This window comes from Carassius carassius, chromosome 37 (assembly GCF_963082965.1).
Source record: "Carassius carassius chromosome 37, fCarCar2.1, whole genome shotgun sequence".
NCBI lineage: Eukaryota > Metazoa > Chordata > Actinopteri > Cypriniformes > Cyprinidae > Carassius > Carassius carassius.
In genome coordinates, this window is record NC_081791.1 from 17,552,917 (window position 1) to 17,574,779 (window position 21,863).

The following is a 21,863-nucleotide window of genomic DNA, read 5'->3' on the forward strand; positions in this document are numbered from 1 at the left end:
CGTCCTCTTGCCTAGTGTTTTCTCTTGTATTAAGTTATTGGGTTTATTTGTGCTGTATAAAACTTGATGATCAAACTAAGGTATTGCAGAATCCAGTGTTTGAGGCACTATGTCTAGAAGGCTTTAAATCGGTTTTCGTGTTAACTTGTGCGTGTCACTTTCCCTTGTGCTAGAACTTTTTTTTTTTTTTTTTTTTTTTTTTTTTTTTAACCCAGCCTAAATTGGCTTTAAATCAGTTTATTGCATTACTTCTAGACTACAGAATTTTTATAGCATGTTGTCAGAAGTGGACCGTAAAGTACTCTAATTTAAAACTAGTTTTCCTTTGCGGAAAGCATACCGTCATACTTTCTCATACATCTCATAAATTAAAGTTAAGGCTTGAGAGCATTAAATGTACTTAAGTCTTTGAAGTGAAATTTACATTTAGACTCCTATCCAAAGCGACTTACAAATGAGGATAATGGCAGCAACCAAATCAACAAAAGGGCAATGATGTTCAAGTGCTATAACAAGTCTGTTAGCATAATGCAGTACACATAGTAAGGGCTTTTTAAATAAAAAAAAAAAAAAAACAAATGGACCAAGCTAGTGTTAGAGGTCTTTTTAGGGGTTCAAGCACGCAGTGCTGTAACCCTATTGTAAAGATATATTTTTTCTCTGCTAAAATGGTGCAGACCAAACCGTGAGGCCTAGAGACTTGTAACTTTGTCAGAATGTAGAGCTCCCCGAGGGGACATCCTGGCAAAGAACCGGCCAAAAAACTTAAACTATTAAGCCAAAAAACTTAAATTTTTGGCCATAGCTCGTAAACCGCTTGACGTACTCAAACTTTACATCGTTGCTATCCTTGGGTTAGGAACAAAATTTTTTTTTTTTTTTACTCTGCAATGCACCGTTTTTCTGTAAAATTGACATATCCCAAACCTACTTTTGCAAACTAGTCCTAGGTTTTTCAACCGATTGGAACCAAACCACTGCAGAAATATTCTCTGGCCACTGAATATCAATAATTATTAAAAAAAGGTTAAATTTCGATTTTTGCATATCTCAAAAAACATGGCCGCCGTTGGCCAATGAAGTTTGAGCACCTATTTGGCTAGGTTAACGGAGGTCAATTGGAACGAAACTCTGCGCATGTTCGATACATGGCCCTAAAGGACTGTAAGAATTTTGAAAGAAATCAGCCACTAGTTGGTGGTAATGAGATTTTTTGCCTCGGTAATCACGTGGTATTGCACAGATTCACACAATATGCATATCATTTGATAGATCTCATAATGCACAACTTTGCCCATAGCTTTCAATCAAATTGTTCATTAATTATTCACAAATATGTTAAAGTTTTTCTCCCAATCAAAACCAAACTACTGCAGTAATATTCTCTGGACTCTAGATCAATAATTATCAAAAAAATGTTGAACTTTGTCCTTTGGTTAGCTATAACCGGAGCATTTTTAAAAGGGGTGTGGCCACATCTAAACAAAAGCCTATAAAACCTCAACATAAACTCAAAACTTTATGAAACATGTATCAGATGACTTAACAATCATGCAAAGTTTCATGGAGACCGGCCCATAGGTGGCGCTATAACAGTAGAAAAGGTCTCAAAAACCAGATTTATAGATTTCCTCAAATTGGTTGAAAATGCTCATATATCCATACAAACACCAGATCTTCATATCATATGATAGATATCCTCATTCTGAACAACTTTGCCTCTGGGACCAATGTTGTCAATAAAACTGTTAATTAAATATTATATAAAATAAATTAAGATACTTTAATGAACTAGTTCAAGGGTTTAAGCTGAAAACCAATAAAGCCAATTCGGTATAATTCTCTAGCCTCTCTATGTCAATCATTATCAAAAAAATGTTGAACATTTGCATTTGGACAACTATAAACCGTTCATTTTATAATATGTTCTTTACATAGTGTACCCAAAGGCCTATTAATACAAATAGAAAGCCCACAAATGTTCAAGACTGTGTGAAATAATGCCTAATTTCATTCTAAATGAGCATGGAAAATTTAAGAGAGACTGGACAAAAAATAACACACTAATAGTTATAAAGGTTAAAACACAGTGTTGTATGAGAAATTTAAACAGTACTGTTAAAAGGTTTTATGTATTCATGACCAAACATTATAAAACCACAGTTACAACATTTTAAATCTCATTGAGTGAAAGTTTTCCATTTTGTTCATACAGACATACCAGTTTTTACAATTTTGCCACATTATGATTATAGTGAAACCTGAAAATGATATCTAAACTCTTAAAAAGAGAATACTTGCAATAAGTTTTGTGTCACCTATCACTTATTTCAAATATCTATCTGCAACAAAATGTGTGTGCATGTATATCTGTGTATGTGTGTGTCTTTGTGTGTGTGTGTTTAAATATGCTTATAGAGTTAATATACTAGTTTAATCATTTAATTTCAGTGTGTGTGTGTGTCTGTCTGTGAGCCTATTCTCCATTTTGGATGTTTAACTGTCATCCATACATCCGGGTTGGCCGAGACCACCTCAAAGGCCTTCATGTGTTTGAACCCTGTAATTGCTGCTTGCAGCTATATATATATATATATATATATATATATATATATTTATTTATTTATTTTTTAATTTTGCTTTTAATTGTATAATAAATTAAAAGAAAACCGATAGAATACAGAAAGATTCGAAAACTAGTTAGTATTAAATTATATTTAATATGAAATGTGCAGTAAAAAGTACAATATTAAGCTTTGAATGGAAATTTTCTAAAGAAACATTGCAGTAAAAGTACTTTAAGTGTAATGTGTCAGAGTTAAAATACTTGACTACTGTCTCTCTCTGCATGTTATGAACATGAAACTTGGCCATAATTGTAGTTCCCTGCCATGTTTTGTTCTGTGTCTGCTACACCAGTGGTTCTCAATCCTCTCAATGAAGTGCCCCAGCACTGCACAGCTCTTGCAGTTTCCACTAACGAGTTGAAGCAGGTCTGCTGGATTAGGGAGACATACAAAATGTGCAGGGCTGGGGGTATTAACTGCAGAAATCAATAACTATGGACCTCAACTATTGACATGAACACTGTTTAATGAACATTTTATTTGCATAGTAAATGTCCTTTAGTAATGTAAACGCAGGGTGGTTGGTGTATTAAGGGCTGGTAATATGTCTGGATGTTGCAAGATCTTGAACAAACTGTTGCGTTTGATAGTAAACGCTGCACTGATGGTAACCTGTATCGAACACCGGTGCATAAATAATACAGCTTTAATCTGCACAGCAACATAGCCACAGTTTGAGCCAGGTGCTTCAGTGTTTTGACTGCAGTGCAGTTTAGCCAGTAATCCATAATTTAGTCGTAGTTAATGGACAAATGTTTGTTTGCTTTAGCTTTCCTCAGTCTTGTGCCTTTTCTGCATCATTAGTGTTTGCTTCTCGTGCAGGAGTGTACACCGCACTGGTTGTCACATGACAGTATGTAAACACCCGTGCGACCGCTTAAATGTGTGCTGGAGGCTAAAATGTTATTGATGCACTGCATCTTAACTTCAAAATCCCTGTTTTCGCGTTCAGCCTTTTCTGTCGCTCAAAGTGTGACATAACGGGGCTTCAATGACTATTAAATGATTGGTGAGCTCTTCAGGAAGACCGTGAAAATGTACATGATTCCACACCCAGACGTTTTAAGGTTTTCGGTGTGTTTTTAACGAGAACTCTAAGGAGGACTGACACCTTCAAAACACGCCCTTTTTTAAGCAAACTAGAAATGCTCAACTTTCCGCTGCAAAGGAACAGACGGATGTGCTGTTTTCGTAGAGTGAGCGAATTACGAGTCATTTTTGTTCTTGTTTAATAGAACTTGTCCAGCACCTCTTCGTTTCGAGCGGTATTGCGTGGGTTTCTAGTGTCTAGAGCGGAACCGCTCACAGAAGACGGGATTTGATGCAGAAAGAGCCGATGTTATCTGAGGATGCAGGGCCGAGCGCGGGTGCCGCTGAAGACTCGGCCCTGCCTCAAGACTCCGCTGGAAAACACGCCGTGTCCGTTCTCTGGTCCTTCGGAAAGTGCGTCGGTGCCTTATTGCCGGTCTACCTGGCTGGATATTTCGGATTCAGTATCAGTTTAGTTTTGCTCGGTCTCCTGGTTTATATGGGATGGAAACACAGTCGCGATGGAAAACGAGCGCGACTGCAAAGCGCAATGTATTTTTTAGACAATGAGCAGGATGTCACCACTACACGGGTGTTTAGAAGTAAACGGGAATTACCGGCATGGGTAAGGGACTTTATACCATAAATGGCATCATTCTAGTAGCCAACAGTTCAGCAACGTAGCCATAAACACATGAAATCTTCGAGCGGATAGACATGCAGGATTTCTTAGCGCTTTTCGCTGGTATTCTTGTTTACATTAAGAGTAAAAAGTGTATATTTAGGTGCTTTTGTGGGAATGATAGCATGATTTCATGTTGTAGTTATTTACTGATATGATTTTAAATATTTATTCACCTACTCTTGCAGTGCAACCTGTAACTATTGATTACACATCATACGCATCGTAATTACACACTCAGTGTTCTACATTCCTTTAAAATAACATCTATTTTTTATGTTACAGTACTTATGTTTTTGTAATGACTGGAAATTAATCCAGTATTGACCTGTTTCACGAATGGCCTTCATCATGCTAGTACTTATTCCAAAAGTCACTATCACTAAAAATATTATTTACATTGCTAGTCACTATTCCAATAACAAGTTAATATTCAATTTGTGACTGGTAACAATTTACGTTTACCATTGTAGTTTCTGGGGATCTGTAGTTCAGCTAACAACTTTTTACTACTCACTAGTATGCATTCATGAAGAATTCACTGAAACGTGTTCATTACAAACTATTACCTGTATTTATTTGTCACAATCCCAATAAAAAAATATATATATATTATTACGTTTGTGACTGGTAACCAATTGCTTTTTCCATTGAATTTTATGGGGCCTGTAGCTCAGATATCAACTCTTTGATTCTGCCTAGTATTTCAGTTAACCAACTACCCATCCTTACTTTTTATTTAATAATACTCAAATAGTTAATGGTACCATATCAGTTTTTCTAGCAATAGTAGAATAGATATTGGTACGTGTTTAATAGGTGCTAATGTGTATTCCAGTTCATAGAAGTTATTACTAAAAAATGAACTATAAATTAGTTATTCTAACCATAAGTTAAAAAAAATGCTTTTGTAACCAGTGAGATGCTTCACTATCATTGATTTTACATATAAAAGGTTTCTTTCATGTTGTTAACAGGGTACTATAGTTTTGGTACTATATTTATAACTATATTACGTCATTATCTGTAGTCAGAATGCATGATCATGACCCTGTATTGCAACATCATCATAACGAGAGCTTCTGTCAGCCAACTCTGCCAATCAAAGTTTACAGTTCTCTCCCTGTCATAAGCATCCAGCACACTCCCTGACAGAGTTCATATTTATATTCTCCTTGCCTCCCTCCCTTCATCCCCCATCCCTCATTAACTTCATACATTCCAAAGTCAGTCCAGCCCTTGCTATATTTGGACATTGAAGTAACCAACCTCATGGGACTGAGTCACCAGCAGCTAAATGGCAAAATGAACCATTTGCAGCAAGGATTTGGTGAGGGGGTGATGGGAAAACATGAATTTGAAAATTGTTTAGAAAAATATTACCTGTGGTCAGAGAAACAGTTGTGGCACATTCCACTGGTACCTCTCATGTACATAGTGGCTTTTTTGTATAAACCTACCCACATCCTGTTACAAAATGATGTTTAAACTTTAAAGAGGACTGCTGCAGGAATATACATTTGTCTGGTGTCTTAGATTAAAACAATGCAGTAGTAGGGAATCATGCATATGGTGGGTCAAGTTACATTTAGTTTAATGTAATGTAATTACCTTGTCCTTTTTAAAAATTGTAATTTAACTAAATTATGTTTTATTTATTAATTTATTGTTAAACATCTGCACTGAAATCAGAACTGACCTTTAAATAAGGTTCCTTTGCCATGTGTATTCCTGTGTCTGCACAGCTGGTGTCTTCCCTGGAAAATGCTGGTGTTTTGTTAACAACAGCTCTGACCTTCCTAGTGTTTATTTAGTAAACACAAAATGCTGCATGTAAAACCCTTCTGTTATATGTATTGACATCGGAAGTCAAAGTATACTCTTTGTTTTCCATAGGTGAACTTTCCTGACGTGGAAAAGGTTGAATGGATGAACAAGGTATTAAACTCGTTATTCATATGCACACGTGACCGCACCTGCTGTTCTCATTGTTTCTGCTTCATGATCCTGAGGGCACAGCGTGTATGTTTTCAAATTCAGTCCCTGAAGATAAAGAGTTGAACGGTTTGGCAGCACTCCAGTCTTTGCATAATGTTTACAGTTGTCCTTGGCATAATATACCTTATTTTGAAATAAAGGACCCACAGACTACATTGCAAAACCTTGTAAAATATATGGAAATTACCAAAAATTTGGCTAGTTCAGAGACTTTTATTGGCCAGACAAACCACACAGACTTTAAGAGCTTATCAGGAAGGAAATTGTTGTGGAAATGAGTCTTCAGACTGATTGCCCCATGATTTTCCGGATTCTTTCATTATTTCTAATTTTAAAGCACAAAAAATTAATACTGGCTTTGAGATTTCATATAAGAGCTTCTCAGAAGCAGACCAGGCGCTTCACAGATAGTTCTTGAGTTTTCTTGCACAACTGGCTTGTTGTTAGCATGCAGGCTTCAAACGTTTGCCTCAAACAAACTTTTGTTTAGACAGTGGGAATAAAGAGGATGGATTGTGGGATATGCTTTAAAGCTCACTACAAACACACACTGCTCCTTCTGATGACATTTGCTAACACCCAGTAGTGAATATGTTATAGTGTAGGTTTTGTAATTGTATTTCATTATGATTTTGGTGTTAAACTAAACATGATGGATTTAAGTTGTTGCTTTAGTGTACATAAAATCAATCAGTATTTTTTTATTAATGCTCAATCTAAAAATTATTTTATTAGGTTATTTTTATGAGGTTATTGAGTGCAGCAGTCCGGTAAAGAAAAAAGTGCTTTGTATAGTTTTCTTTCTCAGTGCTTGTGATTTCTGTCCCAGGTTTGACTGACAAATTAGACTTATTTTGCATGCTTTCATTTCAAAACATAATGCTCTAATGTTTGTGTCTCTCAAAGAGTACTTTATATCCAATTAAACATTTACATTATATACTCTTCATTGACTTGATACAGCCATCTTCATTAGTTTCTACCATTTCTTCTTGTTGATATCTATCCCGGCTCACAGATATTGCAGCAGGCCTGGCCATTTATTGGACAGTATCTGGAGAAGCTGCTGGTTGAGACTATTGCCCCTTCAATCCGAGCCGCCAGCGCTCACCTGCAAACTCTCAGCTTCACCAAAGTTGACCTGGGCGACAGGGTAAACAAATTTATCTCCAATAAAAGACTGAGTTATTTGCATATGTTTTTCATATTTGAATGGATTCTCAGTTTCTGCTTATCAGAGCCTTTTCTTGAACATGTTGGCTGACTAAGACTATTATTTTTGAACAGCCTATGAAGGTGGTTGGGGTGAAGGCCTACACTGAGCATGATAAACGTCAGGTGATACTGGATCTTTATATCAGGTAGTGTTATTGATCTCTTTCTTGACAAACAAGTTCTCAACCTTGGAGTTGTGGTTGTGTCTTATTCATAGTATAGTATAGATTCATAGTCATAGTAGTCATATAGTATTTTTGATTATATTTACAAAAACAGACTATTATTTTTTTTGTCAGTGTGATCTTAAAGTGTATGTCTTATTTCAGTTACTTAGGGGTTTGCAAGACATTTAAGACCAAAAATAGGTTGTTGACCAAAAAGGTTGAGAACCCTTGGGTTATGCCATATTTAAATCCTTTTGGCTGTGTTGCAGTTATGCTGGAGATGTGGAGATCAACGTTGAGGTGAAGAAGTACTTCTGTAAAGCTGGAGTGAAAGGCATTCAGGTAAGGAGGAGGTCAACGTGACACATGAGAGATAAAAGACCTATTGACTGTAACCAGTATCTCCTATTCTATAGCTCCATGGAAAATTGAGGGTGATCTTGGAACCTCTTATTGGAGATGTTCCTCTCGTTGGAGCCATCACCATGTTCTTTATTCGCAGACCTGTTAGTACATCATTTTCCATCTTAATTACTATATTGCTTCGTAATAACCCCCTTTTTTATTAAACAGTCTTTGTTTCCGCTTCTCTCCATCTTAGAAACTCGACATCAACTGGACTGGGTTGACCAATTTGTTAGACATACCTGGTTTAAAGTGAGTGACTTTTTTGGTTTTAGTTTTTGATTTTGGTTTTAGGATTTAGATATACCGCAACTCCACTGGAATTCTTAATACGGTAACTCTGTCTTCTCATATGCTTCATTCATTAATAATCAGTAGAGCACTGGTCTGATTATTCAAAGTCTGCTGAGCTTCCCTCTATTTAAATAAAGCATGGAAATCAGCAGTCGTTCATATGTATCATAGCTTAACTCATTATAATCATTCAGAACCATGCTTTAAACTAGGTTAAATGTATTTTGTTTGTGCCATTTTCTCTGTACGAACCCCTTGCATTCATTTTCAGTGCCATGTCGGACACTATGATAATGGATGCAATCGCCTCTTTCCTGGTTCTCCCCAATCGTCTCACTGTGCCTTTGGTGGCCAATCTGCACGTAGCACAGCTGCGTTCCCCTCTCCCACGGGTAACACTTCACTGTGCTTTACTGGAGTATTTAACTGTTAACCTTCTTATTTGAACTATTAAAGATCCATCCAGTGTACTTTAATACTCCACAGTTTTCGTCATGCATGCTTGTCCAGTGTAGCTGCTTCAAAATGTTGAACTACAAGTGCGTGTTCTTAATTGCATATGTTAATTAAAGGAATAGTTCAATCAGAAATGAAAATTGCTGAAACTCTTCCTCAGATCATCCAAAATGACAGATGAGTAGTTGATTTTGTTTCTTCATCAGAACAGATTTGGAGAAATTTAGCATTACATCACTTGCTCACCAGTGGATCCTCTGCAGTGAATGGGTGCCGTCAGAATGAGAATTTTAACAGCTGATAAAAACAGCACAATAATCCACAAGTAATCCACATGAATAGTCCATCCATTAACATCTTGTGAAGCAAAAACCTACATCCTTAAGACGTTTTGTAATTCAAGCTGTGACTTTCAGCTAAAATACCTGCATAATGTTGTTCTCTCGTAACAGTTTAAAGTTAAAACGTCTTAATTATGGATTTGTTGGTTACAAACACACAGCTTTTCACTTCGCAAAACATTCATTGATGGACTGGAGTCGAGGATTACTTGAGGATTATTGTGATGTTTTTATCAGCTGTTTGAACTCTCATTCTGACGGCACCCAATGACCTCAGAGAATCCATTTATGAGCATGTGACGTAATAAGTAAATATTCAGCAAATTTAATTTTTGTGTGAACGATTCCCTTAAGGCATGACTCTTGCACTCAGCTTAACCTTGTTTTGTGTTTTCCCACAGGGTATAGTGCGTATCCACTTGCTGGAGGCAGAAAACCTTGCTGCCAAGGATAACTACATGAAAGGTGTGATATCTGGAAAGTCTGACCCGTATGCAGTGCTACGGGTGGGCACGCAGACCTTCACCTCCCACCACGTGGACAACAACCTAAATCCTCAATGGAGGGAGATGTACGAGGTCAGAGAGAGATGTGTATGGGTGGCAGTGTTGGGGAAGTCACACTGAAAATGTAATCAAATTACTGATTACTCCTTTTAAAAGTAATCACATCACTGTTCTGGTTACTTTATTTCAAAAGTAATTAGTAATTAGTTACATTACTAGTAACTTCAATTCGTTTGTTATAATGAGAGGATTCAAGAGCACGCAAATTTCAGCACTGCATTGCTCAATGCTGCAAACTCGTGTTATAGCCTAAATAGAAAGTCTGCATACTCTTGCTCCTGTTAGTAGTTCATGTTGCTTTTGTTCAATAGATGAATAAAAATTTTTTTTATATTTTATATAAATACTGCACTCTGTTGCGTCTCATCTCGCAGGAGCAGGTCATTAATTCATTGGTGCTTGATTCAACAGTGCGTGTTGTGCCAGATCCTTTTTACAATCTCTAGATTCTAAAACACTGCATTCTGTCAGCAGTGTAATGCAGCAGTAACGTATAGATACCTCGGCTTGTAACTATGAATTGCTATTTTTAAAATCATAACGCGTTAAATTACTCCATTACTAAAAAAACAATCAAATTAGTAATACGTTACTGCCCAACACTGATGTGTAGCATGTGATCAGTGTGGTTGCTGAAAAAAGTGTCAAGGTTCTGATGAAGGGGAAGCTGTGGGTTTTTTTGAGCTTGTAACACTATGTAGGTGTTTACTGTGTTTTGACTCTTGTAACTGCTGGCAACAGCAAGAAAAAACAAAGTGTAATAGTGCAGTATGTGACTATCATGTGGTGAGATCAGATGAGCTTAGAGCAAAAGCACAAGTTCAGAGAAACATCTGATCATTGTAAGGTTCTTTATTCCAAATCTTCAAGAAGTTTTGAAGCATTGTTCTAAATCAGCAATGTGCTTAATTACATTTTGTCACATATTTTTAGCTGTGTTCTGTGTGTGTTTGTGTGATTTTTAGGTCATTGTTCATGAAGTACCTGGTCAGGAGCTGGAGCTGGAGGTGTTTGATAAAGACCCTGACCAGGATGACTTTCTAGGGAGGTATTAACTCATTAATAATATAATAATATCCTAATATAATAATGAATACTTATACAAATATATATATATATATATATATATATATTGTAGTTATATATTGTAGTTGAGTTAAAGAAATATATTTCAAATATAAATACATTTTTATTTAAAATGCTTTTTCTGTTTTTGTCTTTCTCTATTTTCTGTGAATTATAATTTTTTTAGAATGAAGCTGGATTTAGGTATTGTAAAGAAAGCAGTTCTTTTGGATGAGGTACATCTTGTGGACTAATTCTTGTTTATACACACACACACACACACACACACACACACACACACTTCTACAGTTTAAATATTTATTTATAATTTTTCGTTGATATTCTATTTTCATTTGATGATTTTTTTACACCAAAAACCTTTTACATTATTGCTCTGTGTTTTTTAAAGGGTTAGTTCACCCAAAAATGAAGATGGGCCCATAAATTACTCATCCTCAAGTTATATTCAATTGAATATCCTTCAGAGTTATATTCAAATTTGTCTTTAATCTTTCAAGCTAGTTAATGCCACTTAGCGGGTTTTGCGGTGCATCAGTCCAAAAGAAGTGAAATGATAACCACCCATCCATAATAAAAAGTGTCTCACACAGCTCACACAACAAAGGTCTTCTGTATAGAATCAATGCGTTTTTGTTAGAAATATTTAAAATAAAATAATCAATTTAATCTAGCTTGCGCTCACTGTTGTATACAGAAGCAGCTCCGGACAGATGACGTATGATGTCGGCTTTGCGAATGCGCTGCTCAGAAGTGACGAATGGGGAAGTGCAACAATGTTGAAGGATTTCGATATAAGCCAAGAGGTGACTGGTTTTCCTTTGCTCAAGTAAGGAAACTTGCTTCCTTTGCTCCTGTTAACAAACGTTAGTTTTCACGAGACTCACCAGCGCATGCGTAATGACGACCTCATTCGTCATCCTCCCGGAGCTGCTTCCTTGCACAGCTGTTGGTGCAAGCTACATTAAAGTGATTATTAGTTTTGAATATGGGTATTTGTCTTACAAAAATGCATCAATTTGCTACAGGAGCCCTTTGTTCACCCCTTGAAGCCGTGTGAGACACTTTTTTATTATGGATGGGTGCTTTTTATTTCACTTCTTTTGGACTGATGCACTGCAAGACCTGCTGAGTGCCATTAAACAGCTTGAAAGATCAAAGACAATTTTTTAAATAACTCTGACTGGATTCATCTGAAAGAAGAAAGTCATATACACCCTAGGATGACTTGAGGGTGAGTAATTTATAGGTTGATTTTAATTTTTTGGGTGAACTAACCCTTTAAATCAGTGGCAAACATGTTTATTTCACCACCCTAACGGCCCCTTCACATGGGGCATCAGCGTTAACGCTTGAAGGAGGGCGTTTCTGAAGCTTGGTGCTAACGCGACCATCATAGTGACAACAACCAATCACATTCGTTTTCTGTGTTGCATGAACCCGATTGACTAGCGTCTGCGCTAGGGTATTTGCATAAGGCTATGTGATTGGAGGATGCTTGAAAAGTTGAAAAGTTGAAAAGTTTTTAACTTCTCCCACGAGCAACAAACCCAACTAAATGCGACAGACCCACAATTCATTTTGACATCACTCCATTTAAAGTAAACTAGAGGCGTTGATGGTGACGCCCCATGTGAATAAACAGCAACTGTTTCTTAGTTATGCCACTGTATTGTTTATAATCGCAATGCATTGTTTCCACTGTGGTTTTAGTGGTACACTTTAAAGGACGCACCATCAGGTCAGGTTCATCTCAAGCTAGAATGGCTCTCTCTGCTGCCCTCTGCAGAGCGCCTAAACGAAGTAAGCTCTTACATGACAAACCAAAAAAATTGTGTATTTCTTGATATTCTCCTGTAATTTCCAGACTGAACCCTTTTATCACATATAGGTGCTGGAGAGGAATAAAAACATTACGATATATGGTAAGACAGCAGATCCTCCTTCTGCTGCTATTTTGACTGTTTATCTGGACCGGGCACAAGATCTACCTGTAAGTTTGTATTCTGAACCACTGTTACCCTTCTTTCAGCATTTATTGTTTTGTTCAAAGAGTGCTTAAAATGTTGATGTTATTTAGTAGGATGTATTTCTATTCAGTTTAAGAAAGGTAATAAGGACCCCAACCCCATGGGGCAGATATCTGTCCAGGATACCACCAAAGAGAGCAAGGTATGATGTAAATGTTATACAATATAGGTAAAGTTTGTGGCATGTTTATACCTTTTGGAGTCACTCTTTCATATATGTTTCTCATAAATTAAAAATCCAGACGGTGTATGGGAATAACAATCCAGTATGGGAGGAAGCCTTTACATTTTTTATTCAGGACCCACGCAAACAAGATATCGACATCCAGGTACAGTATAATCACTGTGATTGCGAAATATTACATCTAGAGTGCTATTAATTAACCCCTTTTCATGATGTAACTGCAATAATATCATTTAATTGTGTATAAATACATGTAAACAGCATTTCTTCATTGTAATTGCTTCCATCTGTTCCAGGTGAAGGATGATGACAGGTCTTTGACTCTGGGAAGTTTGTCTATCCCCTTGTCCCGTCTGCTCTCCAGTGCTGAGCTCAGCATGGATCAGTGGTTTCAGCTAGAAAAGTCTGGACCGGCCAGCCGTATCTACATCACAGCTATGCTCAGGGTAAGATAAGATAGATTGATTTTGATAATTAAAGACTTGAGGACACGTAATGTAGGAGTTGTTTGTTTCAGGTGTTGTGGCTGAATGAAGAAGCCATCCTTACCACACCCATGACTCCATCACCCGGAGAGGGAGATATTGAATCAGAAGTGTCTTCAGGGGTAACAAAAGTGACTCCCACTACAAAACGTCCCGAGCACACCAGTCCAGACAGCAGTTTTGCATCTGAGGTGAGCCTGTAAATCTTGATGTCTTTTGAAAAAAATGAGTGCTGTCAAAAGATTAATCGCTTCCAAAATAAAAGTTTTTGTTTACATAATATGTGTGTGTGTGTACTGTGTATATTTATTATGTATGTATGTATCTGTAAACACAGATACAGATTATGTTTTGAAAATATTTACATTATATTATATAATTATATTTAATATACAAACATAACAGATTTTTCTGAAATATATATATACATGCATGTGTCTGTGTATTTATATATAAATAATAAATATACACAGTACACACATATATTATGTAAAAAAAAACTTTTATTTTGGATGCGATTAATCGCGATTAATTGTTTGACAGCAATAAAAAATATATAAGATTGATATACATGTTATAATTTTTCGTAATTATTCCATGTTCAATATAGGGTGTTCTGCGGATCCACCTGGTAGAAGCCCAGAGTCTCATTGCTAAGGACAATTTAATGGGTGGGATGGTGAAGGGGAAGAGCGACCCGTATGTGAAGATCCGAGTGGGGGGACTGGCATTCAAGAGTCAGGTCATCCAAGAGAACCTCAACCCCATCTGGAATGAACTTTATGAGGTATGCATGCTAATTTATTTCATGTGTAACATGGAGGGATATGGTTTATTTCTTAAAACACAAGGATTCCATCTTGTCTAGCTGATTAAGAGTCACTTCATTTAAACATTCCTTTTTGACTCTTGAAAATAAACGTCCCCTTTGCAAAGAGATCTTTTTGAGTTTTGCATACCTGTCTGCTTGTATTGTAGGTGATCTTGACCCAGCTGCCAGGTCAGGAGGTAGAGTTTGACCTTTATGATAAAGACATTGATCAGGATGACTTCCTTGGCAGGTGAGGTGGCAACCTTCCTCGTCTACTTTTAGAATTCTATGCTGACGTTTTACAGTATCATAGTAGCTTACTGATTCTTAAGTAATAAGGAAAAACAACACTTCTGTTTAAAAGTTTGGGGTTGTTAATTTTTTTAGTGTTGTTGAAAGAAGTCTCATGCTCACCAAGGCTGTATTTATTTGATTACAACTTCATATTTTGAATGTTATGATTTATTATTATTATTTTTATTTTTTTTTATATATATTTAAAAATGTAAGGTATTATCAAATGATCAAATGCACCTGTCAAATGTAATAGAGCCAGTGCGATGTTATTGAACTGATAGCACAAAATATATCTCTGATCCATTTCAAAGTGGCAGTTAAGATTGTGTTGCAAAGTTTTGGATAGTGACTCGAGAATCAGTTCTTTAGTTTTGTTGGTGAATGTCAGTATTGTTCCTGTTTTGATTTATTATCTGGTTGCAGGGTTAAAGTGAGTCTCAGAGACCTCATCAGTTCTCAGTTTACTGATCAGGTGAGGCTCTCTCTGTTTTTACATATAACGTCTTTTTTTTAATAAACTTTCTATATCTGGTTGTATACTTGTGTACACCTTTTTATGCCTGTGTCCTGCTGCAGTGGTATACTCTGAATGATGTGAAGTCTGGACGACTTCATCTTGTGTTGGAATGGGTGCCTAAAGTTTCAGATCCCACCAGACTTGAACAGGTTATGGGCTTTTATTATATATGCTTTAAATGTTCATCCGAATTCAATAATTTCAACTGATTTTGTGATTTTTTTTACATTCAGATCCTACATTACAACTATCGTCAGTCTTACCTGAATAAAATGGTTCCTTCTGCTGCACTGCTTTTTGTGTATGTTGAGAGAGCACATGGTCTGCCTGTGAGTTCAAACATTTGAATTATTTCTTCACAGCTTAAAAATTAAGTTAGCTCTGAAAATTTACTGTTGTTTCCAGTTAAAAAAGAGCGGGAAAGAGCCGAATGCAGGAGCCGAATTGTCCCTCAAAAATATATCCTACCGAACAAAAGTAAGATACTCAAGTCCTGACAGATTCATTCTGATGTTATTAAACTATCGAAGACTCACGAAGGAATCATGTCTCCACCCAAGGTTGTCAATCGCTCGACTTCTCCACAGTGGGATGAAGCTTTTCATATCCTGATTCATACTCCAACAGAAGACACACTTATAGTCAAAGTGAGAAACTATTTTACAGTAAATGTTGATTTTAAGGAGTGAATTTATGTCAGAAGGATGATATTTACATAATGTTGTCTGCACTGGAGTGTATTGAAATGAATTTGGTGTGTGTTTGTAGCTCTTTCACAGCTGGGGTCAGGCTCTGGGCTCTCTTGTGCTTCCTGTGAGGGAGCTGCTGGATGAGAAGGATCTGGTGCTGGACCGCTGGTTCAGTCTGGATGGAGCCATGCCTGAAAGTCAGATTCTGCTGAGAGCTGAACTCAAGGTTAGAAATCACACACACATTCAGCATGTGCTGAACAGCAGGACATGTTTACATTCAGCCAGAATGAAGTCTGTTAATACAGACAGCCGTGTTCCAACATGCACATACTTTTGGTCATGTAGTGTATATATTCGGCATGGAATAAAAAACACAATTGCTACAAAACTACTGGTAGTTTTTTAAGTAATTAATGCTTTTCTTTAGCCAGGATGCATTAAATTGATCAAAAGTGACATTAATAATGTGACAAAAGATTTCACATAATGCTGCTCTTTTAAACTTTGTACTCATCAAAGAATCATGAAAGAAATGCTGAAAATTCCGCTTTGTCCTCACAGGAATAAATTTGCACTTTAAAGTTCATTCAAATAGTAATTTGAAATTTTAATACTATTTCAGAATATTACTGTTTTTACTGCATTTTTGCAAATAAAAATCAGCCTTGGTAAGCATAAAATGCTTCTTTCGAAGACATACATTTTATTGGTAGTATAAATGAAACAAAAACATCTTGTCTGTTGAAAAGCTCCTAGACAGCAAGTTGGCTCAATGTAGCAGTGCAGAGGATTCAGGTCATGTCATCCCCGCTGGAGACGCAGCTGCTGCAGCCAATTGTGAGCTCCGACACAGAAGTGTGCCCGTCCAAGGGTGAGCTCAAGAGGAACTGTGTTTCATTTGTAAACAGTGTTTTAGTGTTCCTAGGCAGAACCAGTCAGTTACTGACATTGACACGTGTGTTGGTTTATTTGTGTGGTTGGATGTAAATACAGAGGTGAGGATGCCAGTTCAACTGGAAAGGCCCAGGTGAAGCTCTCTGTTGCCTTTTCATCTGAGGAGAACCGCCTGGTCATTATTGTCCATGCCTGCAGGTAGGAGTCATACAATTCAAATGAAGACAGATCAATGAATATATATATATATATATATATATATATATATATATATATATATATATATATATGATCAAATAATTTAACAATCATAAAAAGGACAAAAATTTATCTTTTAGGCTGAAAAAGAGCCTTATTACTAGCTGTGTTCTTTCGGAATTCTCTTTTCTTGCACAGGAACTTGCCGTCCTACTCTAAGGATCCTCCAGACACATACATCTCATTTATTCTACTTCCGGACAAGAACCGGGTCACCAAAAGGAAGACCAGTGTTAAGAAGAAAAGCCTCAAACCTGAGTTCAATGAGAAGTTAGTAGGAACATTCATCAAACCACTATATGCTAACACAGAGAGCCGAATGTTCACCATCTTTCACTCGCTCCTACAGATTTGATTTTGACATGTCACATGAAGAAGCTAAGCAGAAACATCTTGAAGTGTCTGTCAAGAACAGCGTTTCCTTCATGAGTCGTGAAAAGGAGCTTCTTGGCAAGGTATTCATCATGTGACGAGTCAGATAACAAGACCACAGACATTACAGATCCTCTTTACATGACTGAATTTCAATCTGCATTCTGTTTCAGCTTCAGATAGACTTGAGTCAGCTGGATCTCAAGGCAGGAGTATCACAGTGGTATGTGCTGTACTCTTTACTGTAGATTACACTGAGATTACACAGTGTTTGCTTACGTCTGTTCTTATTTGTATAATTTCAGGTATGACTTGTCCCATGAGACCAACTGACTGACTGGCCTTCCCATGTTGACTTTATTTGCAATTCGTTTAAAGTGGAGGCTGATTTCAGAGATGTTATCCTGACTCTAGCAGAAGGTCCTAGAGCAGGGTGTCAGGACTAAGATTGGATCATGGAATTGCTGTGCCACTAGCTTTCACCCAAAATATAACTTGCTTGATTTCCATTTAAAACAAATGATGTTAGCACAAGAAGGCTATGAGGGCTCCACCTTAAGTCAACACAGCTACAGTTGGAGAAATGTTACATTTTTAAGTATTTCATTTGTAGCCTTTTGAGCTCATGCACTTTATGGGTTACTGAGAATGCAGCAATGAGAAGTAGGAGCTTCTTGTTTAGCTGTGATTTTTTTTCAGTGTTTATTGCATTTCATTCCAGCGTCTCAAAAAAAAAATGCTTCTGGAGTTAATTAGTTCCAGATTAGTTCCATCATGCATTTCAGAATAACCAAATTGCTAAATATTATTTGTGTTTTTTTTTTTAAAGTAAGTCGATGAAGGAGGAAACCTTTTGTATTGTTTCCTCTTTGAAATTCAATAAGTGTTTAATTATTATCTGAACATTTCTTTATATCTTTGGTTAACATATTTTAGCCTCATGTTTGTGACTATACTATTCATTTTAACCATATCAAGAACGTGTCAATCTTTTCCCAAAGATTTTAAATATATATTTTATGTATGTATGTTTGAACCAAAACACAGCATGATTATTTAAAATTGAAGTGCCAATGAGTCTCTGAGAGACAGATGCTCAAAAATGTTACAAAAATGCTTGAGTTGTATCTTGGAAGTATATAATTAGTTCCTTGTGAGAAAGACACAGGCGTAGGGAGGACAAGAGAGATGTTTTTGACTTTGAAATGTAGTGCTTCTGCACCCTATTAACCAGAGCCTGTATTGCAGTTTTAATAAATATGCCATTTGCACTTTAAACACAGATTTGTTTTGTTTTTGATGTAGAGATTCAACATGCCTTTGGTACACATTTAAAAATATTCATAATGAATTAGCCAATTATGTTAAGAGTAATAAACAGCTGTGATATTCACTGTTTCGAAAGATAATCGTAGTAGGCATAGCTAAAGCCAAACAGTCATGAATAAAATCATTAAAATACCACAGCGGGGACTACTGGGATTCCCAATTAGTAATGCTGTAGTTCCAGCGTTCCGCCAGGAGATGGCGACAGAAAACCCCAGTCATTTAACTTCACGCTAGCGATGAGCAGTGTGTGTAGAGTTGAGAGGGTGTGATCAGTCGTATGTCGATAGATTTCATTGTGAGGTCGGACGCAGCGAGTTAACAGATGAGCACTAATCGGGATCACCCAAAATACATCATATACAAAAATCCACAGCAAAAACAAGAGAAGAGAGACGTCAGAAAAAGAAGAAACAAGAGAACTAGCTGCTTTACATGGATTGTCCAGATATCGGCAATACAATACTTTTTAAGAGAACATCAGAGTGATACTTTTTAACTCACTTAGATGATTTAAATCTAAGACATTAGATATATCATCATTTTTAACATTCGTGCCGATAAAGGACTCGGTTATGAAACGGATCACTTTATCTTTTTGAACTTTTTTTTCTTTCTTTTTTAAACAAAACCAAACAAAAGTGGAATGTGATCGCACGTATTGGATGTAAGCTATATTGGATTTATAAAGGTCGCCGGGGGCTAAAGATTGAAGAAGACACAGAGTATCTGAATCCTGCATCTGGACGACATTATAAAAGTAATATATGGGGAATATTGAGAGTGTGGACGGGCAATCTGAGATGAAGCATCATATCATGCCCTTGAAAGTTCCCATGCCTGACCCAACAGAGCTAGAAGAAAGATTTGCCATTGTTTTGGTGAGTATGCTGTCAAAATATACTGTGTTGCCTGCAGTGTACCTTTACTTATGCTTTTAAAATATTTACTAAATGTCAAGTTTGTTTTCACTTATAGTCTGTATTTACACGAAATCATTATTTTCATAGTTCATTTTCCTTTATTTAAAATAACTACTGTTTTTCTCCCGTGTTCCTAACGGTACTGTTCAGCATCTCAAACTTTAGTGATCAACAGATAATCAGATCGCATAATTGAGCTAAACGGACGTGTTGACATTTCTTTGATATGTTCCATATGTCAGAGGCTTTATGACTTTCTCAAATGTTGCACTGCCACCCCCATCTCGTTACTCGCACACTTCTCTTCTTCTCAATACTTTTGTCTCTGAAGCTTCACAAGCGCTGATAAATTATGTGAAATTTCGCATGGTGGTAAAACGGGCACACAGGCAAAAAATTCACTTTACATCCCAAAAGTTTTGTTTGGTGATTTGGCATACAGGCAAAGACCATTATTATTTAGTGAGGGGTGTAAAGTAATTAATCTCCTCATAGAGTGAAGCATTTTCTGAATTCCCCCCAAAATTTTGGGTTACTTGCTTAACCCTGGTTCTCTTGCTTGATAGACTATGGAATCACCAGTTACACCACATCTGTCCAAAGGACGGACCAATATCAGCTAATGACTAAGACCCCACACCCTCCCTATACATACAGCTGTGATCCCCTAAACTTCTCTTTCAAACAATCGCTCGGTATCTCACTATGGGAATGATATAGCCAACTCCTGTAAAGCTTGCTTTACGAAGCCGCCAAACAGACTTGGAAGGGAAGAAAGATAACCTTTCAATTCTCCAAAGAGCCAACTTTAAGAACTGCATGAGCCAAGGAAGGCACAGTGACATCAAGATGGTAAAATCTGATAAATGTTTGCGGGTAAGTCCAACTTGCTTCTGCACAAATATCTCCCACTGAAATCCCCTTGAACATGAGGTAGCAATACCTTGCATAGAATGGACCCTAAGGCCCTTTGGGGAATGAAGACCCATAGATGTATAGGCTATTTCAGTCACCTCCACCATTTAGTGGGAGAGGCGCTGCAAGGAGATCGGCTTACCCCTACAATGAGTGGCCCACGAAACAAATAACTGATCAGCCTTTCTTAAGAATTGTGTCTTGTTTACATAATAGCATAATGCTCATACAAGGACACAAAGTGTGCAATTTCCTCTACTCTGAAAAAGAAAATGGATGAGGGTAAAAAGCATGCAACTCCAAATCGGAGCAGTTATAAGCTGAATCACTGACTTTGGGAACCAATGCCAGGTTTGGTAGCAGTGTAACTTTGCTGTCATCTGGACTAAAATTTAGACATGCTTGATGAACCGACAAGACATGTTACTCCCCCACTCGCTTAGCTGAGGCTAAAGCAAGTAGTATGACCGTTTTCAAAGATAGGAGCTTAATATGAATACTCCAGAGGTTTAAACGGTGCCTGGGTTAAAGCATTCAAGACCGTCGACAAATCTCATGAGGCGACCAGTAGCTTTGATACTGGTCTTGAACGCATCACTCCTTTCATAAAACAGCATATAAGAGGGTGCCGACCCCACTGAAACTCCTTTGAACCCTACATGGCAAGCGGAAATAGCAGCCAGGTAAACCTTAATAGTAGAGAATGCTCTCCCATTGTTCAGAAGCTTTGCAAAAAGCAGAGAACATCACTCACCCCGCACTAAAAGGGAATAACTCCTTTAAGAGTGCACCATTCCTCAAAGACCCACCATTTCAGATCATACAGAGAGCAAGTTGATGGAGCTCTTGCACTTTGTATAGTGTTTTTAACCTCCTGGGGTAGCCCTAGTCACCTAGTGCATTTAGATTCAGCCCCTCACAGGCCATTCCCAAAGATTTAGTCATCCCGTGTGAAGGTGAAAAATTCTCTCCCCGAAGGAGCTGGGCAATTTCTGCTAGCCACAGCCTCCCTAACCAACGAAGGTGTTTCATAAGGCGAGATGATCCGTTTTCTCTTACTCTGTCTAGGGTTGGAGAAATTCGACTCAGCAGTGGGAATGCTTATAGCAACACATTATGCCCTGAGTTGCCAACGCATCCACACCCAAAATGCGTATTTTCGTCCATGAGACAGAAATACAGTGGACATTTTGGGTTTGCCCACAAGGCGAAGAGATCTACATTTACCAAATTTGATTCACCACCTATGGTTGGAGTACCCATTCTCCATATAACGGGTTGCCCCTTTACAGGAGA

At 37.3% G+C, this 21,863-nt stretch overlaps 2 protein-coding genes across 5 annotated transcripts in view; both read left to right on the top strand.

Annotated features, from left to right (window-relative positions):
* Positions 1–3,548: 3,548 nt before the first annotated feature.
* On the top strand, positions 3,549–18,681 carry esyt1a (extended synaptotagmin-like protein 1a). Its single transcript, XM_059527894.1, has 31 exons — positions 3,549–4,281; positions 6,235–6,276; positions 7,355–7,489; positions 7,624–7,697; positions 7,988–8,060; positions 8,135–8,224; positions 8,320–8,375; positions 8,689–8,809; positions 9,616–9,792; positions 10,746–10,828; positions 11,033–11,081; positions 12,577–12,666; positions 12,755–12,856; positions 12,964–13,035; positions 13,136–13,222; positions 13,374–13,523; positions 13,595–13,753; positions 14,173–14,349; positions 14,541–14,623; positions 15,094–15,142; positions 15,247–15,336; positions 15,421–15,516; positions 15,593–15,664; positions 15,748–15,834; positions 15,956–16,102; positions 16,629–16,750; positions 16,873–16,971; positions 17,170–17,301; positions 17,381–17,486; positions 17,577–17,626; positions 17,709–18,681. The coding sequence occupies exons 1-31, from the start codon at positions 3,949–3,951 to the stop codon at positions 17,734–17,736; spliced, it is 3,231 nt and encodes a 1,076-aa protein (XP_059383877.1). The 5' UTR covers positions 3,549–3,948; the 3' UTR covers positions 17,737–18,681.
* Positions 18,682–19,007: 326 nt separating this feature from the next.
* fmnl3 (formin-like 3) overlaps positions 19,008–21,863 on the top strand; it is a 44,748-nt gene continuing 41,892 nt past the window's right edge. For 3 of the 4 annotated variants that reach the window (XM_059527895.1, XM_059527896.1, XM_059527899.1), the window contains exon 1: positions 19,009–19,610. In XM_059527895.1, coding sequence (XP_059383878.1) covers positions 19,497–19,610 — 114 coding nt within the window. In that variant the 5' untranslated portion in view covers positions 19,009–19,496. Of the gene's footprint in view, positions 19,611–21,863 lie in introns of all 4 variants that reach the window. The other variant, XM_059527897.1, reaches the window with a different exon arrangement.